Source organism: Eulemur rufifrons, chromosome 24 (genome assembly GCF_041146395.1).
Source record: "Eulemur rufifrons isolate Redbay chromosome 24, OSU_ERuf_1, whole genome shotgun sequence".
NCBI lineage: Eukaryota > Metazoa > Chordata > Mammalia > Primates > Lemuridae > Eulemur > Eulemur rufifrons.
The window spans coordinates 3,976,286-3,994,066 of NC_091006.1; the positions used below are offsets into that span (position 1 = coordinate 3,976,286).

The following is a 17,781-nucleotide window of genomic DNA, read 5'->3' on the forward strand; positions in this document are numbered from 1 at the left end:
GTTTGAGACCATCCTGGGCAACACGAGAGACCTCATCTCAAAAAGAAAAAAGAAAAAAATTAAAAATTGTTTTAAAAAGGAAAATCACAAGGTGTTTCAGGAAATGGGGTGTGGACCTGGGCACACCATCATTCCAACCACACGCAGGTATTCAGGGCTGAATCAGAAGAGGAATAACTAAAACTAAATTTTGCAATATTCTAGGAAGGTAGAGTTTGTGTGTAGGTTAATCTGCAGCAACTATGCTAGTGTAGAAAGGGGGTCTTTTTATCTTTTTTCTTTAAGAGATGGGATCTCACTCTGTCACCCAGGCTGGAGTGCCGTGGCATGATCATAGCTCACTGCAACCTCAAACTCCTGGGCTCAAGCGATCCTCCCACTTCAGCCTCACAAGTATCTATCAGGGGCATGCCACCATGCCTGGTTAATTTTTCTTTGAATGGGGTCTTGTTTTGTTGCCCAGGTTGGTCTCAAACTCCTGGACTCAAGTGATCTTCCTGTCTCAGCCTTCCAAAATGCTAGCATTGCAGGCATGAGCTACTGCATCTGGCATAGTGGTCTTTTGATGCTCAAAATAGGATGACCTTAAATTAAAATCTGTTTTATAATCAGAATAAAATATAAAAAGCACCAAAAAGAAAAGATAATCCAGTTATATCCATGAACACAACATCTTAGCAGCAGATGTGGTACATACAGAAGGGAATGTGAAGGGGAAGATGTACCCTTCTCCCATACCATCAGGGATTCCCAGAACACAGGCTTCTATTTCAGCAGATCCTTGGTGGTGGTTTGTAACCCACAATTCCTTCTGTTCTTGGTAGCCATCCACTACTGAGGCTGCATCCTGGATCTTGTCACAGGCTGACACAGTAGCCTGGTATTAATAGTTGGGAACACAGCTCTTAGAGTCCAACACACCTGGTATCAGATCTCCACTTACTACCTGCTGGACATTGAGCAAGTTTCTTTACCTCTCTAAGCCTCAGTGTTGTCATCTGTAAAGTGGATGAATTGCTCACACTCCACAGGATCTCGTTCACTGCATGTAAAGTACTTGGTATGGGTTAAACACTCAATAGATGGTAGCTATTGATAGAGCCTCACTGACATTTTAAATTTAAATGTCGGTCTTTGACCACTCATCAGTCCTCCAGCCTACCACATCTGTTCTGCAACCTTCGTGAATCCCATAGTCCAGGAAACTTTCTCCATGGAAATGAGAAAATTAGATCAAATACATGCCTGATTAAAACTGGCTGTTACTGTATACAGTACTAAATAAGTGCTGTCTGTTCATGTCACATATGTCTTACTGGGTTCGTAGTCCTGCTACCTCTTTGTCCCTTCCCCTGCCTGATCTAGCACAGATCCTTGACACAGGAACTCTGAACGAGGTGTGAGTGGAAACCCAAGAGGTTTGGGTTGGGGCTTCAGCCTGTAATTTTGATTGTTCACTACAGAGGGAGGATGCTTGGATGTGAGGTTTTTCTTGTTTGTTGGTTTACTTGTTTGCTTTAGTTTGGTCCTGGTGATTTCCACTGGAGAAAAATATTCAGAGGGAATTAGTGTCATGCTGGGATCTGGCCTGTCCCTGTTTCTCCAGGAAACAGCTCTGACCAGGGGGGATTTAGAGAGTGTGTGGTAAAGGACAAACTCTGACATGTGTGCTGGGAGGAGAGGGGTCCGAGGTTGAGTCTTATTTTGTGCTGCTCCAAGGGACAGGACTGGGCTGGAACATGGGCACTGTGTTGGATTTTGATTTCTTATGATAGGCAACAAAAACAGTTCCCCAGCCTTCACCACTTCCCAAAGACAGGGGCACTGAGGGCCGGCAACAAGTGGGCCCTCTCAGGTCTGCTCCTACTCAGTTGGATAAATTGCAAACTCAGAATAATTCTTTTGTAAGTAATCTACTGTGCAAGCCAATGAAATATAAAATGCCTTCCCCCAAAAGATTTGAACATTATGGAACGTAATAAAAGAATTGTAAAAGTTTTTTGTTGGTATTGTTGCCAAATATGATGTGGGTAAAACAACTCTAAGAGATTTGGAAAAAATGTCAATAATCTAGAAGGTTTGTGATCAAGTTACTTTGTAAGTGACAAGTTCTTTACAAGAAATAGGAAATCATAGAGAACACATTGTAGCTGTGGTTTATGCAAGAAATGAAAGAGGGAGCAGCAAACAAGCTGTCAGAACAGCTTTAGCTGGTGCCACAAGGTTGCCAGATAAATGCACATTTGTATCTTAAAAGGTCTGTGGTACATAGTGTTTTTAGTATACATATTATTATAATTACATGTCAATACTACATGATAATATAGTATTACGTATATAATATTTTTTAAGATGAATTTCCAGCTTGAACTATTAACCAACCAGCTATTAATATGTGTCATGTTAGTGGGTTTATACTGTACCAGTGAATGAAGTTGTTCATTATGTTTTGTTGACTCCTGGAAGACTGGTCTGTCAGCTTTGTTTTGTAAGATTGGAAATATAACATACAACTATGTTAATAACTATGTTAACACTTACTGAAATAACCAGTATCTTCAGATTCTATTTTCAATGGAATGTCTTCTTACAGTAAAACTGACCTTTCAGATTTTTAATCACGTGATTTTACTTTGCCTTCTGAGTACTCTGTGGACATAATTGGACTTGTGGATTGCTCTGGTTCAGTGGGAGCTCAAAGACAAGACTTGGTATGACCTAGAGTCCAGATGAGGGAGTTGGAGAACAGGATTGGGGGAGAGTTGATGGGAAGTTGGAAGACCTTGGGTCTCGCTATTTGATGGAAATGTTTTGACTTCTAGACATTACATGAGGTCCAAACATGAAAACAAAGGTGGATCCTTCTAAAGCATGGTGACCTTTTAACTTGGTATGATTTCAGATTTCTAGTGAATCATTGCCGTTGTGGGTTTTTTTATTTTTATTTTTTTTTTTTTGACAGAGTCTCACTCTGTCACCTGGACTAGAATGCCATGTCGTCAGCCTAGCTCACAGCAACCTCAAACTCCTGGGCTCTAGTGGGCCTCCTGCCTAGGCCTCCTGAGTAGCTGGGATTACATGCATGCGCCACCACGCCTGGCTAATTTTTTCTATTTTTTAGTTGCCCAGCTAATTTTTTTTATTTTTAGTAGAGATAGGGTCTTGCTCTTGCTGAGGCTGGTCTCGAACTCCTGACCACAAGTGATCCTTCCGCCTTGGCCTCCCAGGTGTTATGATTACAGGTGTGAGCCACTGCACCTGGCCAATTGTTGCCTTCTATTCATGTTGATAGGTAAAAATTTATTGTGTTAATCCCACAGCAACATACAACCTAAAAATCCCTAGCTCTCTTATTTTCACAGGTATTGGGGCGATGTTTCTTGACGGTGGTGCAAGTCCATTTCCAGTTCTTGACTCATGCATTACAGAAGGTCCAGCCGGTGGCTCACTCTTGCTTTGCTGAAGTGCTTGTGCCAGAAAAAAAGAATACCAGCAGTGGTGGCGGCTTATCCGGCACGGGACACACACCTGAACTGGAGGAAGCTGTGCGATCCTGGCGGGGGGCTGCTGAGGTAACCCTGGCTTTGGGGAAATTAGTGCCTTGTATTCAAATAGAAGAGGCTCCCGAGAGCCTTTGCCTGTTGGTTCTCAAAAGAGCCATTTCATTTAGGAATTTGAGTTTTAAACTGTTACCATTAGTTTGTTCATTCAACAGTGAGTATCTTTGTGAATGTCTACTTTGTTCCAGGCATGTGCCAGGCATTAGGATGACAACCTCTACTCAGAGCCTACTGGACGAGTGGGCTTACAAAAACAGGGGTGCAGGGGCTGTGATAGAGACACGCAGGAGCCAGAGGAAGGGCCTGTCTCTGAATGCAGGAAAGCTGGGAAGAAGGACCAGGGAGAAAAGGCTGGCGCCGAAGTCAGGAAGGACAGGGTGGAGCTGTCTGGGGAGGGTAGGTGGTCAGCCAGACCGCTAGTAGGCAAGCAGCAGTGCTTGGCAGACAGAAGGAACGGCCAGCTTCAAAGCCACAACCACACCAGAGTGAAAGCTCAGTGAACACAGGGAATTTTATCTGTTTTTTGATAGCCAAATCATTCTCTTTAGAAGTGTTTGCCGTCTTTGTAGCTTTTTAAATTCTTTACAATTCTTAACTGGTCAGACTCTGCCTGGATCCTCATTTTTCAGTTGCTCTGCATGTGATTTGAGCAGTTCTCCAGTATTACTTTATTTGACTTCACGAAGTCTGTCATATTTTGGAAGATTGGCTATTTCCCAGCATAGCAGGTATGTTTATAAAATCCAGCCATCATCAGCAAGAGGCGGACCAAGAGGTTGGCTCCTGGTGGGTAAAGATGTCACTGATGTGGCCGGTGTGGCATCATGATCAGGAATGGGGGAGAATCACGTGAAGATTCTCCTCGTGGTGACCACCCTGTGACTGAGGGGACCTGCCACAGTGGTGAGCCGAAGGCACTCCCTGAGCCTCTGCGTTGGGAGATTCCAGCTGAGCATGGGACTCCTTTTCCAGTCACTGGTGTGGCACTCGCTATTCCTTTGCCACAACTGGAAGAATTTAAACTTAAATATAAGCCAGTCAAGAACAGCTCTAAAAAAAGCCCCTCTTAAGGAGACTTCGCCTATAATCAATGACAACACATTTATCGTAGCCATTTTAATACTCCTTTGTTTCCAGTAAGAAGAAAAAAATAAACCTTCAAAGTTGAGACTTCAGCTAGGACTTGCTGCTCCATTTTACAGAATAAAGATTGTTTATAGTTTATGAATAGTATATTGATTCATTATATAGTGTCTAGTTTGAATCATTCCATAATTAATTTGGCGAAGTATTTCATTTTGTGTTTTAGTAATCTCCTTTAATCACGTTTTAATATTGTGTCTCTAATTTTCTTGTTATTTCAATTTTATGCCGTTCTGCTGCGTTGTCATTTCTTTTGAATTTCTGTTCAGTTTCTTTGTCCTGCTTGCTTATTTGTTTTGGTTTCTCTTTCATGTTAAGGCCCCTGAAATGCTAATTGGAAGTTGCGTATCAGGATTGGACCTGTTTGCTTCATTGTAGATGGCTGGGCCGTGGGCCCCAGACCTGTGTCTGGTCATCTGGCTTTGCAGCCCTCTGGCTGCTGGGCTCCAGCCTCCCGACCGTTCAGCTCACGCTCACAAACTCTGACGCCTGGCTCAGTCTTCTCCACTTGGCCAGTTGGCGTCGCTCATGCTGAGAACCCCCCAGCAACAGGCCTCCTGGTGCCCCCTTGACCTCCTCACCTTCACCTTTTCCTCTGCCCACTTCAGTCTGTCCAGGCCTTTCTGCCCTCCTTACACTCCCTTCGCTTCCGGCCAGTGACCCCACCCCACACTGCACTGAGAAAATAGCACCCCCTGGCATCAGCCTTTCTTCCTCGCATCACCGAAACACCACTGCCCACCCCATGCCCCGCTTCACACCCATCTTTTCTTCCTTCTGCTCTTGACAGCAGAGGTGCCCTCTCCTCCTGTCCAGTATTGCCCTGTCCCCACCTCGCCCCCATCCTCAAGGGCCCAGCTTCTGCGGTGGCACCCTCCCTGTGTTGTCTTTCCCTCATCCTCAGCCTGTTCCCAGCAGTACACAAAGATGCTGCCAACAGAAAAACCCACTCTGCCCTGCCCTGTTTCTCTGCTCTTCAGAGCCAGCTTCTTGGAGTAGTGTCTACCTTTTTCTCAGCTTTCATTCATTCTAGACAATAATTATTATGAAGCATTTCAAGCATATAGAAAATATCACACATCTGTGTATGTTCCTTTTAGCTTTGTCAAATCTTAACTTTTTGCCACATTTGCTTCATGCTTTTTATATATTTTTAACATGAAAATATTACAAATGCAGTTGAATCCCCTTTATACCTTTCTACTGTCTTAGTCACATCCCTTCCTCTCTAGAGATAACCTCTTTCAAATTTGGAGTCTGTGACTCCTGTGCATATTTTAATATTTTTACTATATATGTATGTATCCATATGTAATATAAAGTATTATTTTGCACAGTTTGAAACTTTATATAAATGGCATCATTCACTCACTGAAATCTGGCTTCCACTGCTACACAAGAACGTGCCTTCTCTTGTCAAGGTCATTGACACCTTCCTTCTGCGTCTTCAAATCCAGGGAACCCTTTTGACTCCATTCATCAGCTCAGAGCAACAGGGAGGGTAGTTTCCCCCTTGGAAATACTCTCTTCTTGTGGCCTCCAAGAACCAGGCTTGCTTTCCTCTTGGGCCATGCTTGCTTCCTCTACTAGCTTCTCTTCCTCAACACAACTTCTGAATGTGAGTTTCTCCAGGCTCAGTTGTAAGTGCCCTTCTCTCTAGGGAGTCTCCATCCAGTCTTGGGAGTTAAAAAAACACCTGTGTCCTGGGGGTGGGGTCCTCAGATACGGGTGCCAGCCCACTTCCTGTGAGCTCCAGGCCCCTGAATTCTGCTGCTGCCTACCTTAGGCCTCCCAGGTAGCTTCAGGCTTAGCTTCTCTCCACTCACCTGTTCCTCTCCACATTTTCCCCTTGCTTGTAAGTGGTGCCATCTTACACCACTGGGTTGTTCATTTGAGAAACCTGAGATTTATCCTTCAGTATTTCCATCATGTCTACATCTGTTCCAATCCTTCAGAAAACCCTGCAGGTCCTACCTCCAAGATATTATCCCAGATCTGTCCACGTCTTTCCATGTCCTTTGTCACTACCCCAGTTCAGAGGATCCTTACTTCTCGCCTAGACTCTGTTCTCCCCTCCCTGTCCTGCTGTCCTTCATTTTAAGATTGGATGATGTCGCTTCTCATTTCTTTAGGGTGATGTGTGGACCCCTCACATGACCTGCCTAGTCTGGCTTCTGCCTTGCTCACTAGCCTTGTCTGTGGCTACTTGCTCCTCACTGCCTGGGACGTGTCTCATTCTTCGCTGCCTTGGATCCTCAGCCTGTATCGAGGACCCATCTGCCCGTCCAGACACTTCCCACCCCCACCCGCCCCCCCACACACATGCAGTTCCGTCCCCTATCTTCTCCTCCTTTAACTCTCAGCCTGAACGCGGCTTTCTCAGCGTCCAGGGCACTCCCTGCTGGAGTCCTCTGCTCGTTTACCTCTGTGTTTTTCTCTGTTTTTAATTCAGCTTATTTGTCTACCTTTTCCTCCATGAAGCTGCCAGATCCAGGAGGGCAAGGACCAGGTTTTGTGCTCTAATAGGTGTCTAGCAATACCTAACAGCACCTGTGGACTAAATATTTGACTGAAAAATTCTTAGAAAGAATGGAACTGTTGTAAATTGTGAGACTGTTAGGGTTCAGGGAATGGTTGGAATGGCATTTATATGTAATCTGTGAAATCAAAGCTTTGGAAATTTATAGTATTATAGCTGCAAGTTATTTTCTGGTAGTCTGTAAATTTTATAAATATTACAGCTCTTATACTGATCTAGAAGGAAACAATTAATTGTTAAAAAATATTAGTTTCATAAGCATTATTGCAACAAAAATAGAAATTGAAAGACAGTTCATCCTGAATTCCTCCACCCATCTAATAAATGAAATATATATTTTTCTGTATTCTTTTCTAGTCCTGACCCATGCATTTTGTTATAACATGATCCCCATTAGTTTGGCCTTGTTTTTCCATCTTGCTCATATACTCTACATAAACATTATTTAATGACTGAACAATAAAGATTTAATTTTTCTGTGCAGATTTCAAAAACTCTGTTTTTTCTTAGTGTTCCCATGTATGTTTTTCCTGTTCTATGTTAGTGTGGCTCTTTACTTCGGTATGGAGGAACACTCAGCCATGTGTGGTTCTTCCTTTTTATTCTGGAGACTCTAAGTGCCAATATGCTAGGTTATCTGTCTTTGTAAAGCAGAGAAATTAAAAATGTGTAAATGTTTTATATATATAAAAAACAAGTAACAAGCAGATAAGTCTTTTTTCCAGGGTTCCTAAAATAAGGTAGTTCTATGTCAGGTTGTACGTTCTCTTCAAGACAGTTAATTTAGGCTTTCAAAATTTCGGGCTGCTCACTTTGTAATACAAACAGTCCAGGACCTGTGGTTTATATCTAATGCTTAAATGGTTTCTTGCTATATTTTAGGTGTGGGTTTTTTTTTTCCCCATACGGGGCTCCTCTAGGTGTGGAGTTTTTTGTTGTTGTTGTTTAAATTTTGCTAGTAAACTCTAGCATCCTTTTACTTACCAGTCACTATTTTTGTTGTAGGCAACATCTAGACTAAGAGAAAGAGGCTGCGATGGTCGCCTGGCAGGAATTGAAGTTCAACAGCTCTTTTGTTCTCAAAGTGCAGCAATTCCTGAGCACCAGCTAAAAGAACTGAACATAAAAATTGATAGTGCTTTGCAGGTAAGTTTTTCGGAACTGATGTACTGATATCCAAGGGATAGAAATGAGAGGAGTTAAAATTGTGATGTTGAACCAATTAGAAAAGATAATAAAATAATAATTGGTCTCAAATCTTTTAATAACTATAGAAATTTTAAATTTCTGTTTCCATTGGACTTTATCATGTTATAATCTGCTACATAACCTTGATTCTTGGAAATAATTTATTTGCAGGCATATAAAATAGCTCTAGAAAGCTTAGGCCACTGTGAATATGCAATGAAAGCTGGCTTCCACCTGAATCCAAAGGCAATTGAAGCAAGTTTGCAGGTACACTTTTCTTTCTGGTAGCTCTTGGGACCTGTGGGAGCCCTTCACACAGTCAGCATTAATGAAGTGTTTTGACAGATGAGCCACGGGTCACCTCTCCTCTCCCATCCGAACCTTTTCCAGGGCTGCTGCAGCGAGGCGGAAGCCCAGCAGACGGGGCGAAGGCAGACACCCCCGCAGCCCATGCAGTGTGAGCTTCCCACCGTCCCCGTGCAGATAGGATCGCACTTCCTGAAGGGTGTCTCCTTTAATGAGTCGGCCGCCGACAATCTGAAACTAAAGACGGTAGCTTTCCATGGGGTTCCAGCAACCAAGCATGAACTTGAAAATAAAGTTGTTAAGGGAAACTTAAGGGCTTATAAAGAATGTTGATTAAAAAACAAAACAGGGCCAGGCACGGTGGCTTATGCCTATAATCCTAGCACTTTGGGAGGCCACGGCGGGAGGATTGCTTGAGGCCAGGAGTTCAAGACCAGCCTGAGCAGGATTGAGACCCCGTCTCTACAAAAAGTAGAAAATTAGCTGAGTGTGATGGCACATGTCTGTACTCAGCTACTCAGGAGGCTGAGGCAGGAGAATTGCTTGAGTCCGAGAGTTTGAGGTTGCAGTGAGCTGTGGTGATGGCATTGCATTCTTGTCTGGGTAGCAGAGTGAGACCCTGTCTCAAAAAAAACCCAAAAAACAGAAGCTGGGCACAGGGGTATGTAACTATGGCCCCCTTTTGGCATTTGACAAATAAGGGAAGTGAGGCCTAAGGTCACATAACTAGAAACTAGTAAAGCTGAAATTTGAGATTTTGTAGTCTGTTTCTAGAGCCTGTGTACCTGACCACTTGGTCATCCAGAATAAAGTTGAGGTTTTGATTGGTATTTACTTTTGCCAGATGATTTTGTTTCCTTATTTGGAGTGATTTGGAATTTCGAAATTCCTCAACTAATTGGCACCAGTAGATTGCTAACTAATTCTGTATTTTGTGCTGGTAAAGAAATCACATGTGCATATTGTTGTGCATGTGTGTCCACATCTGGCCATTTACTCCACTGGGTTGAGTCATCTGAGGGTGACTCATGATAATTACTAAATGAATTCAGGCCTGTCACAGTGGCTGTGAGCGCCTGTAGTCCAGCGCTTTGGGGGGCTAAGGCAAGAGGACTCTTTGAAGCCAGGAGTTCAAGACCAGCCTGGGCAACATAGCAAGACTCTGTCTCTATGAAAAATAAAATAACAAATAAAAAATTAGCCGGGCCTTGCAGCACATGCCTATAGTCTCGGCTACTCTAGAGTCTGAAGTGGGAGCATCATTGGAACCCAGAAGTTCGAGGTTGCGTTGCTCTGTGATCTTGCCACTGCACTCCAGCCTAGGTGACAGAGTGAGACTCTGTCTCAAAAAAAAAAAAAAACAAAAAAAGGACATGATTAGGGTGTCAAAAACTTTTCTCTTAGGGATGATTGTGTCAACGCATTTCTACAAATTTTAGAACCTTGCGTGGCTTTGTCTTGAGGTGTGAGCTCTCTTCTTGTCAATCTGTAGCATACGATGTTACAGCTGATGAAGGAAGCCGGCTGCTGCAATGGAATCACATCCAGGGACGATTTTCCTGTGACTGAAGTATTGAACCAGGTGTGCCCGTCCACATGGCGGGGTGCCTGCAAGACCGCTGTGCAGCTGCTGTTTGGCCAGGCCGGACTGGTGAGTGAACGTGTGTGATGCACGATAGGGGAATAGGTACGTTTCAAGCAGGTGAGGATGTGGTGCAGGCACAGGTGTGAAAATTCTGAATAATTTAAAAAGATCTTCAGTGCTACAGAATTTAGACTAGGTAGGAAAAGTGAAAGAAGAGCAGCATTTAAAAAATGTTTTTTTTTCTTTTACAGGTTGATGATACGTATTTGTAGGGAACTTAGTTGCAAAGTGATATTGTAGGCAGTTTTCATTTTAAGGAAACATTTACGTTAGTAATGTTGTGACAGGGCCCCTTGACCTGGCCCACTGCTCAGGAGCTACACGGGATGTTGTTGCTCAAACATGCGATGCTTCTTTCTGTCTCAGGCCTTTGCACTTGATGTCCCTTTTACCTGAAAATACTCTTTTATCTGATCTTCATGTGGCTCACTCTTATCTTCCTGGTGTCAGTTCCCTTGACCATGCCTGGGATAAGTAGTGACTCCATCCGGTCATTTTGTATCTCAGCTTTCTGTTTATCTCCTTCTTAGCAGTAAAATAACAATATCAAGTAAAAAATAATGGTTTGGGGCCAGACATAGTGGATCACACCTGTAATCCTAGCACTTTGGGAGGCCTAGGCAGGAGGACTGCATGAGCTCAGGAGTTTGAGCTTGCAGTGAGCTATGATGGCACCACTGCACTCGAACTGGCCAACAGGACGAGACCCTGTGACCCTGTCTCAAAAATAAATAAATAAATAAAATAAATAATGGTTTGGTTTTTTTACCTTTCAGAGAAAAAAAAACAAAAACTTTTGCTGGATTTGGGGAGGGTCAGATCAACATCTGAAATCACCATTTAGCTTTTTGTTTGGCACCATTAACCTGTAGAACCTTATGTACTTGATCTCACTTTCTAGTAAAAGACTACTTTTTGAAAAGATACAGCATTTCAGTCAGAGGTTAGAGGAAGCTAATTAGAGAATAAGAAAATTAAAGAAATGTTTTTTAGTCCAATTCCTGCTTTATTCATGAAAAGAACAATTGAGAGGATTTGTCCTTCTGTTTCAAGCAGGTGAGGGGTCAGGTGGCCCAGCTCAGGCTGGTGCTGCCTTATAGAGGGCTGGACAAGGCCTGTCCACAGTGTTGCGTTACGTTTCCTTTAGCATCTGTTCCTCAGTATGGGAACCCCAAGAGACATGGTAAACCACAGGTGCCCTGCTGAAATGTGGAAGAGCCCACTGCCTTTGTTTTTTTCCTTCCTAAACCTTGGAATCTATGAAAAGCCCACTGCCTTTAGGAAATTGATCATACTCCCTAACACCATTTAGCTGAAACTAGAAGAACCATGCCAATGAGTTCTCCAGAAAGGAGTTTGCAAAATAAGGCAAATGGACACCTAGGCTGTTGTGAGAAAACATTGCAGGTTTAAAAAAAGTTCCATGGTATTCAGAGAGCAGAAGCTTCTTCCTAGTCCCTGCCCATTGATTGCAGGGCACCTTTGTGTGTGACTGACAAAGATCCTAAGAGGTTATGGCTCTGGGGATAAGAGGAGAGAGGAAACACCTGTCTGGTCCAACAATGGCTATTCCTTGGACAGGAAGATTCTTCTGAAGGTCGTTGCAGACCAGCTGTGGGAACTCTGTTTACAGCAGTGAAAATCAGCTTCATCAGAGGCTGAATTTGGAATCATGATAAATAACTCTGCATGGCTTTACCCCTTCTGAAATGTTACAGATTTGGTTGTAAAGTATTTTATGATTTTTTAAAAATTCTTTTAGTTATTTGAAAATATATTTATCGCTTTGTCAAACTCTTTAGATTACCTAAGATACTATACCATCTGTGTAGTATTAAGGACTTTTCCTCAAAATAAGAGGAAATTGTTGAAAGAAGGGTTGGTTCTTCCTCTGCCTTGAAGTAGTTCAGTTTTCATTGATGGTTGAGGATAAAATAATCTTTAAAAAATTTCATCTAGTACTGGCTTATACATTACAAGAGGTTTTTCTAAAGCATTGGTTTGACTTTTAATGACATTTTTACTTCTTTTAAGTGCATAGAGTAAAAAATACTAAAACAAAGGAAACAAAGTAATTCCTAAATAACATATTTATAGTTTTAGAAAAGTGCTAGATTGCAAAGTTCAGTAAATCTCACACCTAGAGTTTGGTTTCTCTTGATTGACGTGTTGTTTTTTTTGTTTGTTTGTTTTGTTTTTAAGATGGGGTCTAGCTCTGAAGTATTATTGTATTCGGTCATCTTTATTAATTGCTGTTGTCTTTTGGGGCCCCTGACTGGCCTTGCTTGGCATAACTGCACTGCCAGGGGAATAATTCTTGCCAAAGTCCTCAGCATTAATAGGCTTAGGTATTGGATTTGTTTGTGATCCATTTTCCTGTCTGAACCCTGGTTGTTGTTTTTTCTGTTAGGTGGTAGTCGACACAGCACAAATTGAAAATAAAGAAGCCTACGCCCCCCAGATCAGTTTAGAAGGCTCCAGAATCGTGGTTCAAGTCCCATCCACATGGTAACGTGACTCGTACTTTAACAGAAGCCTAAGCTCTGGTTAAGTTTGCACATCTTTGAAATGATTCCTTTTTGAGAAAACAAACCACATGCTACACGTGCAGTTTTATAGGCAGCAGTGCATGTTAGTGGCATGTGTCATGATTATTGGTCCACGGTGAGAAGCTGAGATGTCTGAAAAATAGTCTTCTTGCCCATAATGTAACTAAAATGTTACATATTCTTGGATCATAATGAGCAGCATTATCTTTGTTACTAAGTTTACAGCTTTTAAACATAGTGTATCATTTCTCTAAGTCACCCAGTGTTTCTTTAAAGGTGTGTAGAGAACATAGAATTCCTTCTCCTTGTTCCAACTACAACCTTGATGATCTTGAGCTCATGTCATTACGCACCCAGTGTCTTTGCAAATCTGGGACAAACTGAGCCATTTTTAGTTATTTATTTATATTTATAACACTTACAGATAAAGGATTATTTTTCCTTTATATTTTTTAAAAAGCTCCTATAAATTAGTAAGAAAATGGTCAAGAGACATGAACAGGTAAGTCAGAAAAGAAGACATACAATCAACAAATAGATGAAGAGAATGTGGAACTTGGCCTAATAATTAAAGAAAGGCAAAGTAAAGAAACTATATGGTACCATTTTGCCCAAAATATTAAGTTGTTTTAGAATAATAATGCTAAATATCGTGACAATACTGGTTTGGGTCAGACTGCAAAAACAGGCAAATAGGTTATTGAATAGAGAATAAATACAGCCTTCCTGGCAGGCAGTTTATTATATAAGAAGCCTAAAATAAGGGATGATATAACCTCAGCAATTCCATAGTTTCACCTCTAAGGATATATCCTCGTGATATGCTTACAGATTCAGCTATAAGGATCAGCATCATAGCTTTAGCAGTAAATGGCTGGGCATGGTGGCTCAAGCCTGTAATCCCAGCATTTTGGGAAGCTGAGACAGGAGTATCGCCTTAGACCAGAAGTTTGAAACCAGCTTGGACAACACAGTGAGACCCCGTCTCTACAAAAAATTCAAAAAGTCAGTGGGGTGTAGTGGCACACACCTGTAGTCCCAGCTATTCGGGAGGCTGAGGCAGGAGGATCACTTGAGCCCAGGAGTTCAAGGCCATTGAGCTGTGATCGGGTCACTGCACTCCAGCCCAGGCAACAGAGTGAAATCCTATCTCTAAAAAATAAAATAAATGGGAAAAATTAAACATATATTGGAAGACATTTGCCATTAAAATTGTAATCTAGATGAATAATTATAGAGAAAATATTTAAATCATGAGGAAGAGGTAGAGATGGTAAGAGAGACACTTGGTACCTATGTGGGCTAAAATTGTGGTTGAGTAACAGGCTGTATTTAAACCACTTATTCTTTAAACATGAGAATAGGATTCTGCCGAAGGTGTTTAGACCCTGTTGATGTATTAAGTAAGGGTGGCAGTTCACTTTTATGTCCCCAAGCCTTCCTTCTATAAGTACTCCCCAACCAAGATTTTGATTTGATTGTTGGGATGGTATATTGTGTCCTATATTATCTTCATTTCTATCAAACAGTTAAACAAAAGCTCACTTTTCTGTAAGATTTGTGTGTTCCTAAATTGTTAAATTGTTTTTCCAGTTAAAGTTTTCATTGAAAAATATTAAACTTACTAAGGATTCTCATTTTGAAGCAAACAGTTTGAACTTTTGGATAGTTGAGTAAATATAAACAGCTAGTACTAAAATGGTTAACATTTCAGTTTACATCCAAAACTCTCCCTGTGGTGATTTCCTCAGTAATTCATTGCACCTCTGTGAAAAAGACCTTGTAGACTGTGATTCCTTGCAGAGGCTCCCTCTGCTGGCTGCTTTTGGTAACAATGTAAAATTTTAGTGTTGTGTTGTGTTTTGTTTTGTTTTGTTTTGTTTTTGTGTGTGTTTGTGTTTGTGAGACAGGGTCCCACTCTGTCACCAGGGCTAGAGTATAGTGGTGAGATCATAGCTCACTACAACCTCAAAGTCCTGGGCTCAAGTGATCCTCCTGCCTCAGCCTCCTGAGAAGGTGGGACTACAGGCACATACCACTGTGCCCAGCTAATTTTTTTTATTTTTTGTAAGGACAGGGTCTTCTATTGCCCAGGCTAGTCTTGAACTCCTGCCTGAAAGTGATCCTCTCGCCTCAGCCTCTCAAAGTGCTAGGATTGCAGGCATGAGCCACTGTGACTGGCCTGCAAAAGTTTAGTTTTTTGTTTCTTTCAGATTACAAAATACTTGGGATATGCTGCCAAGCAAGTAAAGAAAAACAAAACAAAACAAAAAAAATTACAGAATACTTTATGTGCTTGTTGGGAAGAACTCAAACAGAAGTGATTGCTTTACTCCACCTTCCGAAAAATGATATTGTTAGCAAAGCAAGTCAAGAATTTATTATGTGCTTTGCTTTTAGTGTACAGCTGCCAGATACGGTTTTTTCCCAAACAGTAATACCTTACTTACTTTTTTAAACTGTCATATTTTTTGTATTTAAGCTATTCCTCCATTCTTTCCTTCAACAAATATTTGCTGAATACCTGCTATGGGCCAGACACTGTTCTGGGCTCTGGGAAGTTAATCATGAGCAAGACAGACAAGGTCCCTGCCCCTCGTAGAGCTGTCTTCATAATGCGGGGGAAGGGACAGCTAATGAGCATTAGAGATGATTTCAAACACTGGCAAGTGTATGAAGGAAATAACAGGGTGACAGTGTATGACAGAGAACAATTAGGGTTGAGATGGGGAGGTCAGTCAGGAGGAGCTCTGTGATCTGGGAGCAGCTGGCCGTGCAGAGAGAAGGCGGGGAAAGCGTTCCAGGCGGAAGGAACAGCGAGTGCCCGGCCTGGGGAGTGGGCCGGCTGGATGGAGGTGTGGCAGGTGATGAGAACATGGGGAATCAGAGAAGTCAAAATGTGCGGGGCCTTGAGGGAATTGGGGTTTTATCTAAGAAGAGGTAGAGGGTTTAAAGCAAGTCTTGGTGATTTGTCAACAGAATGGGTCTAGTCTCTTCAAGGACATTTTATTGATCAGCTCTCTAGACTGACGAACAAAATAAAAAAGCCAATAAATTGGTTTTTCAGAAAGAGAAATTATCACCAGAAAGTACACTACTCCTTTCTGCATAACCAGCAAATGCTTGCCTAGTGGGCAAACACGTGACAAGCCATCTTGCAACCAGAGGTCGGCTTGGGAGCACGGAACAACTGTGTCCCATGATCAGGGACTCTAGGCTGAGAGAATTGTGAGCACTGAACCTGCGCCAGGCTCAGTGGCCAAGATTCTGTCCCAGGTGTCCAGGGTCTGATTGGGCACCGACAGAGCCTGTCTTGCTGCTCTCCTTTTCCTGTGCTTCTGAGGCTGGCCAGCTCTCATCTCATCCTCACACGTGTTTCCTCTCAAGCCAAAGTCATGTTGGGTAGTACTGCTGCCTCTTCAGGGTGACTTCACAAGTGTTGATTTCACCATTTAATGCCCAGAGTGCCCAGGAACTGGCACGTGTCTTCCTGGTGGGCCTGTGCTGCCCAGACAGTTCTCCCTCTCAGAAAAGGCCTCGTGATGGAGAGTGGAGCTCAGGGTAAGGTCTCGGCTGGCAAAGGAAATCGAGCAGTGCAGGGATGGTCTGTAGAGCGGCAGTGCTCTGGGGACAGAGAACAGAGGCCTGGGGTACTCTCCACCATACAGAGGTGGTAGGTGAGAAGAGGAGCAAGAGGCGTTGGCAGAGGAGACCAAAAAGGAGCTGCCAGGGAGGTCGGGGGAAAATTGAGTAGGTGTGGGCCCATCAAATCTAAAGACGACGGTGTTTCCAGGAAGAAAGAAACACTGCAGGCTGTTGCTGAGAGATTGAGTAAGGTGGCCAAAGGTAACTGACTTGTGATTTTGGTAAGATCTAAGTTGGATAAAAGCTGTTTTAGTGACGTTACGGGATGAAAGCCTGATCAGAGTGGGGTGAGGAGGAGAAGACAGCGTGTCTGGCTAAAGTGGGGAGTGGGGAAGTGGGGCAGTGTCTGGAGGGGGATGTGGGGCTAAGAGAGGGTGATTGTCAGGCTGGTTCGTTTGCCAAAGGGAGTAACGGGAGAGATGGGTGATTACAGATGCTTGGGAAGGCAAGAGGGCATGTAGCGCCCAGTGCTCAGGTGCCAGCCTGCGGCAAGAATGGGGCACATCTGGCGTTAGGACAGGAGGGCAGCAGGATGTGCAGACACAGATGCAGGTGAACTGGTGGAATTTGCGGTGAGGGGAGGTGAAGTAGCTGTCATCTGCTTGCATGTGTTTTCTCAATTTAGTGAGAGTTGAGATAGGAAAGAATCGAAGATGTGACAGGGATATCAGACCCTTGAGGAGAGAGGATGAGGGGTGAAATAGTCATCTTGGAAAGGAGAAAAATCAGTTGATGGGAAGGCATGTTCATTGCTTGCCTGAAATTTTCGGTGAGTCCAGATGGCAGACCATGAGAGCTTTTCCCCCCTCTATTCACTCCCAGTTTCTTAGGTGCAGGTGCGAAGTGCTGTAGAGGAAAGGAGGGGCAGGAGCTTTATGGAAAAAAGTTTGCAAAGGATAGATACTGTGCCAGACCGCAGAATCGCAGCAGGGCAGAGAGACCTGGTGTTGCACAGTGAGAGGGCATTAGGGCCCCTGGAAGGCAGCCTCTTCGCTGAGTCCTTCTCTCCCTACTGGACTCCAGATGGAAACCAAAACTGTTTTCCTATACTCACACGATACTTCTGACACCAAACGTGGGTTTTCCACACCAAGCAGTTATCCTGTTTTCTGTGGACACTAGTTATCCTACAATATAATTCTGATACTACCCAGAGTTAGTACAGATCTCACAGATTAATGGCCAGTCTTACAAGACTGCTTCCCA

The 17,781-nt window shown here is 43.0% G+C and overlaps 1 protein-coding gene across 1 annotated transcript in view; it reads left to right on the plus strand.

Annotated features, from left to right (window-relative positions):
* Positions 1-17,781, plus strand: part of GARRE1 (granule associated Rac and RHOG effector 1) — a 64,065-nt gene that overhangs the window by 34,756 nt on the left and 11,528 nt on the right. Inside the window, exons 6-11 of the mRNA XM_069457275.1 lie at positions 3,363-3,572; positions 8,248-8,388; positions 8,602-8,697; positions 8,821-8,982; positions 10,229-10,387; positions 12,792-12,889. Coding sequence (XP_069313376.1) covers positions 3,363-3,572; positions 8,248-8,388; positions 8,602-8,697; positions 8,821-8,982; positions 10,229-10,387; positions 12,792-12,889 — 866 coding nt within the window. The remainder of the gene's footprint in view (positions 1-3,362; positions 3,573-8,247; positions 8,389-8,601; positions 8,698-8,820; positions 8,983-10,228; positions 10,388-12,791; positions 12,890-17,781) is intronic.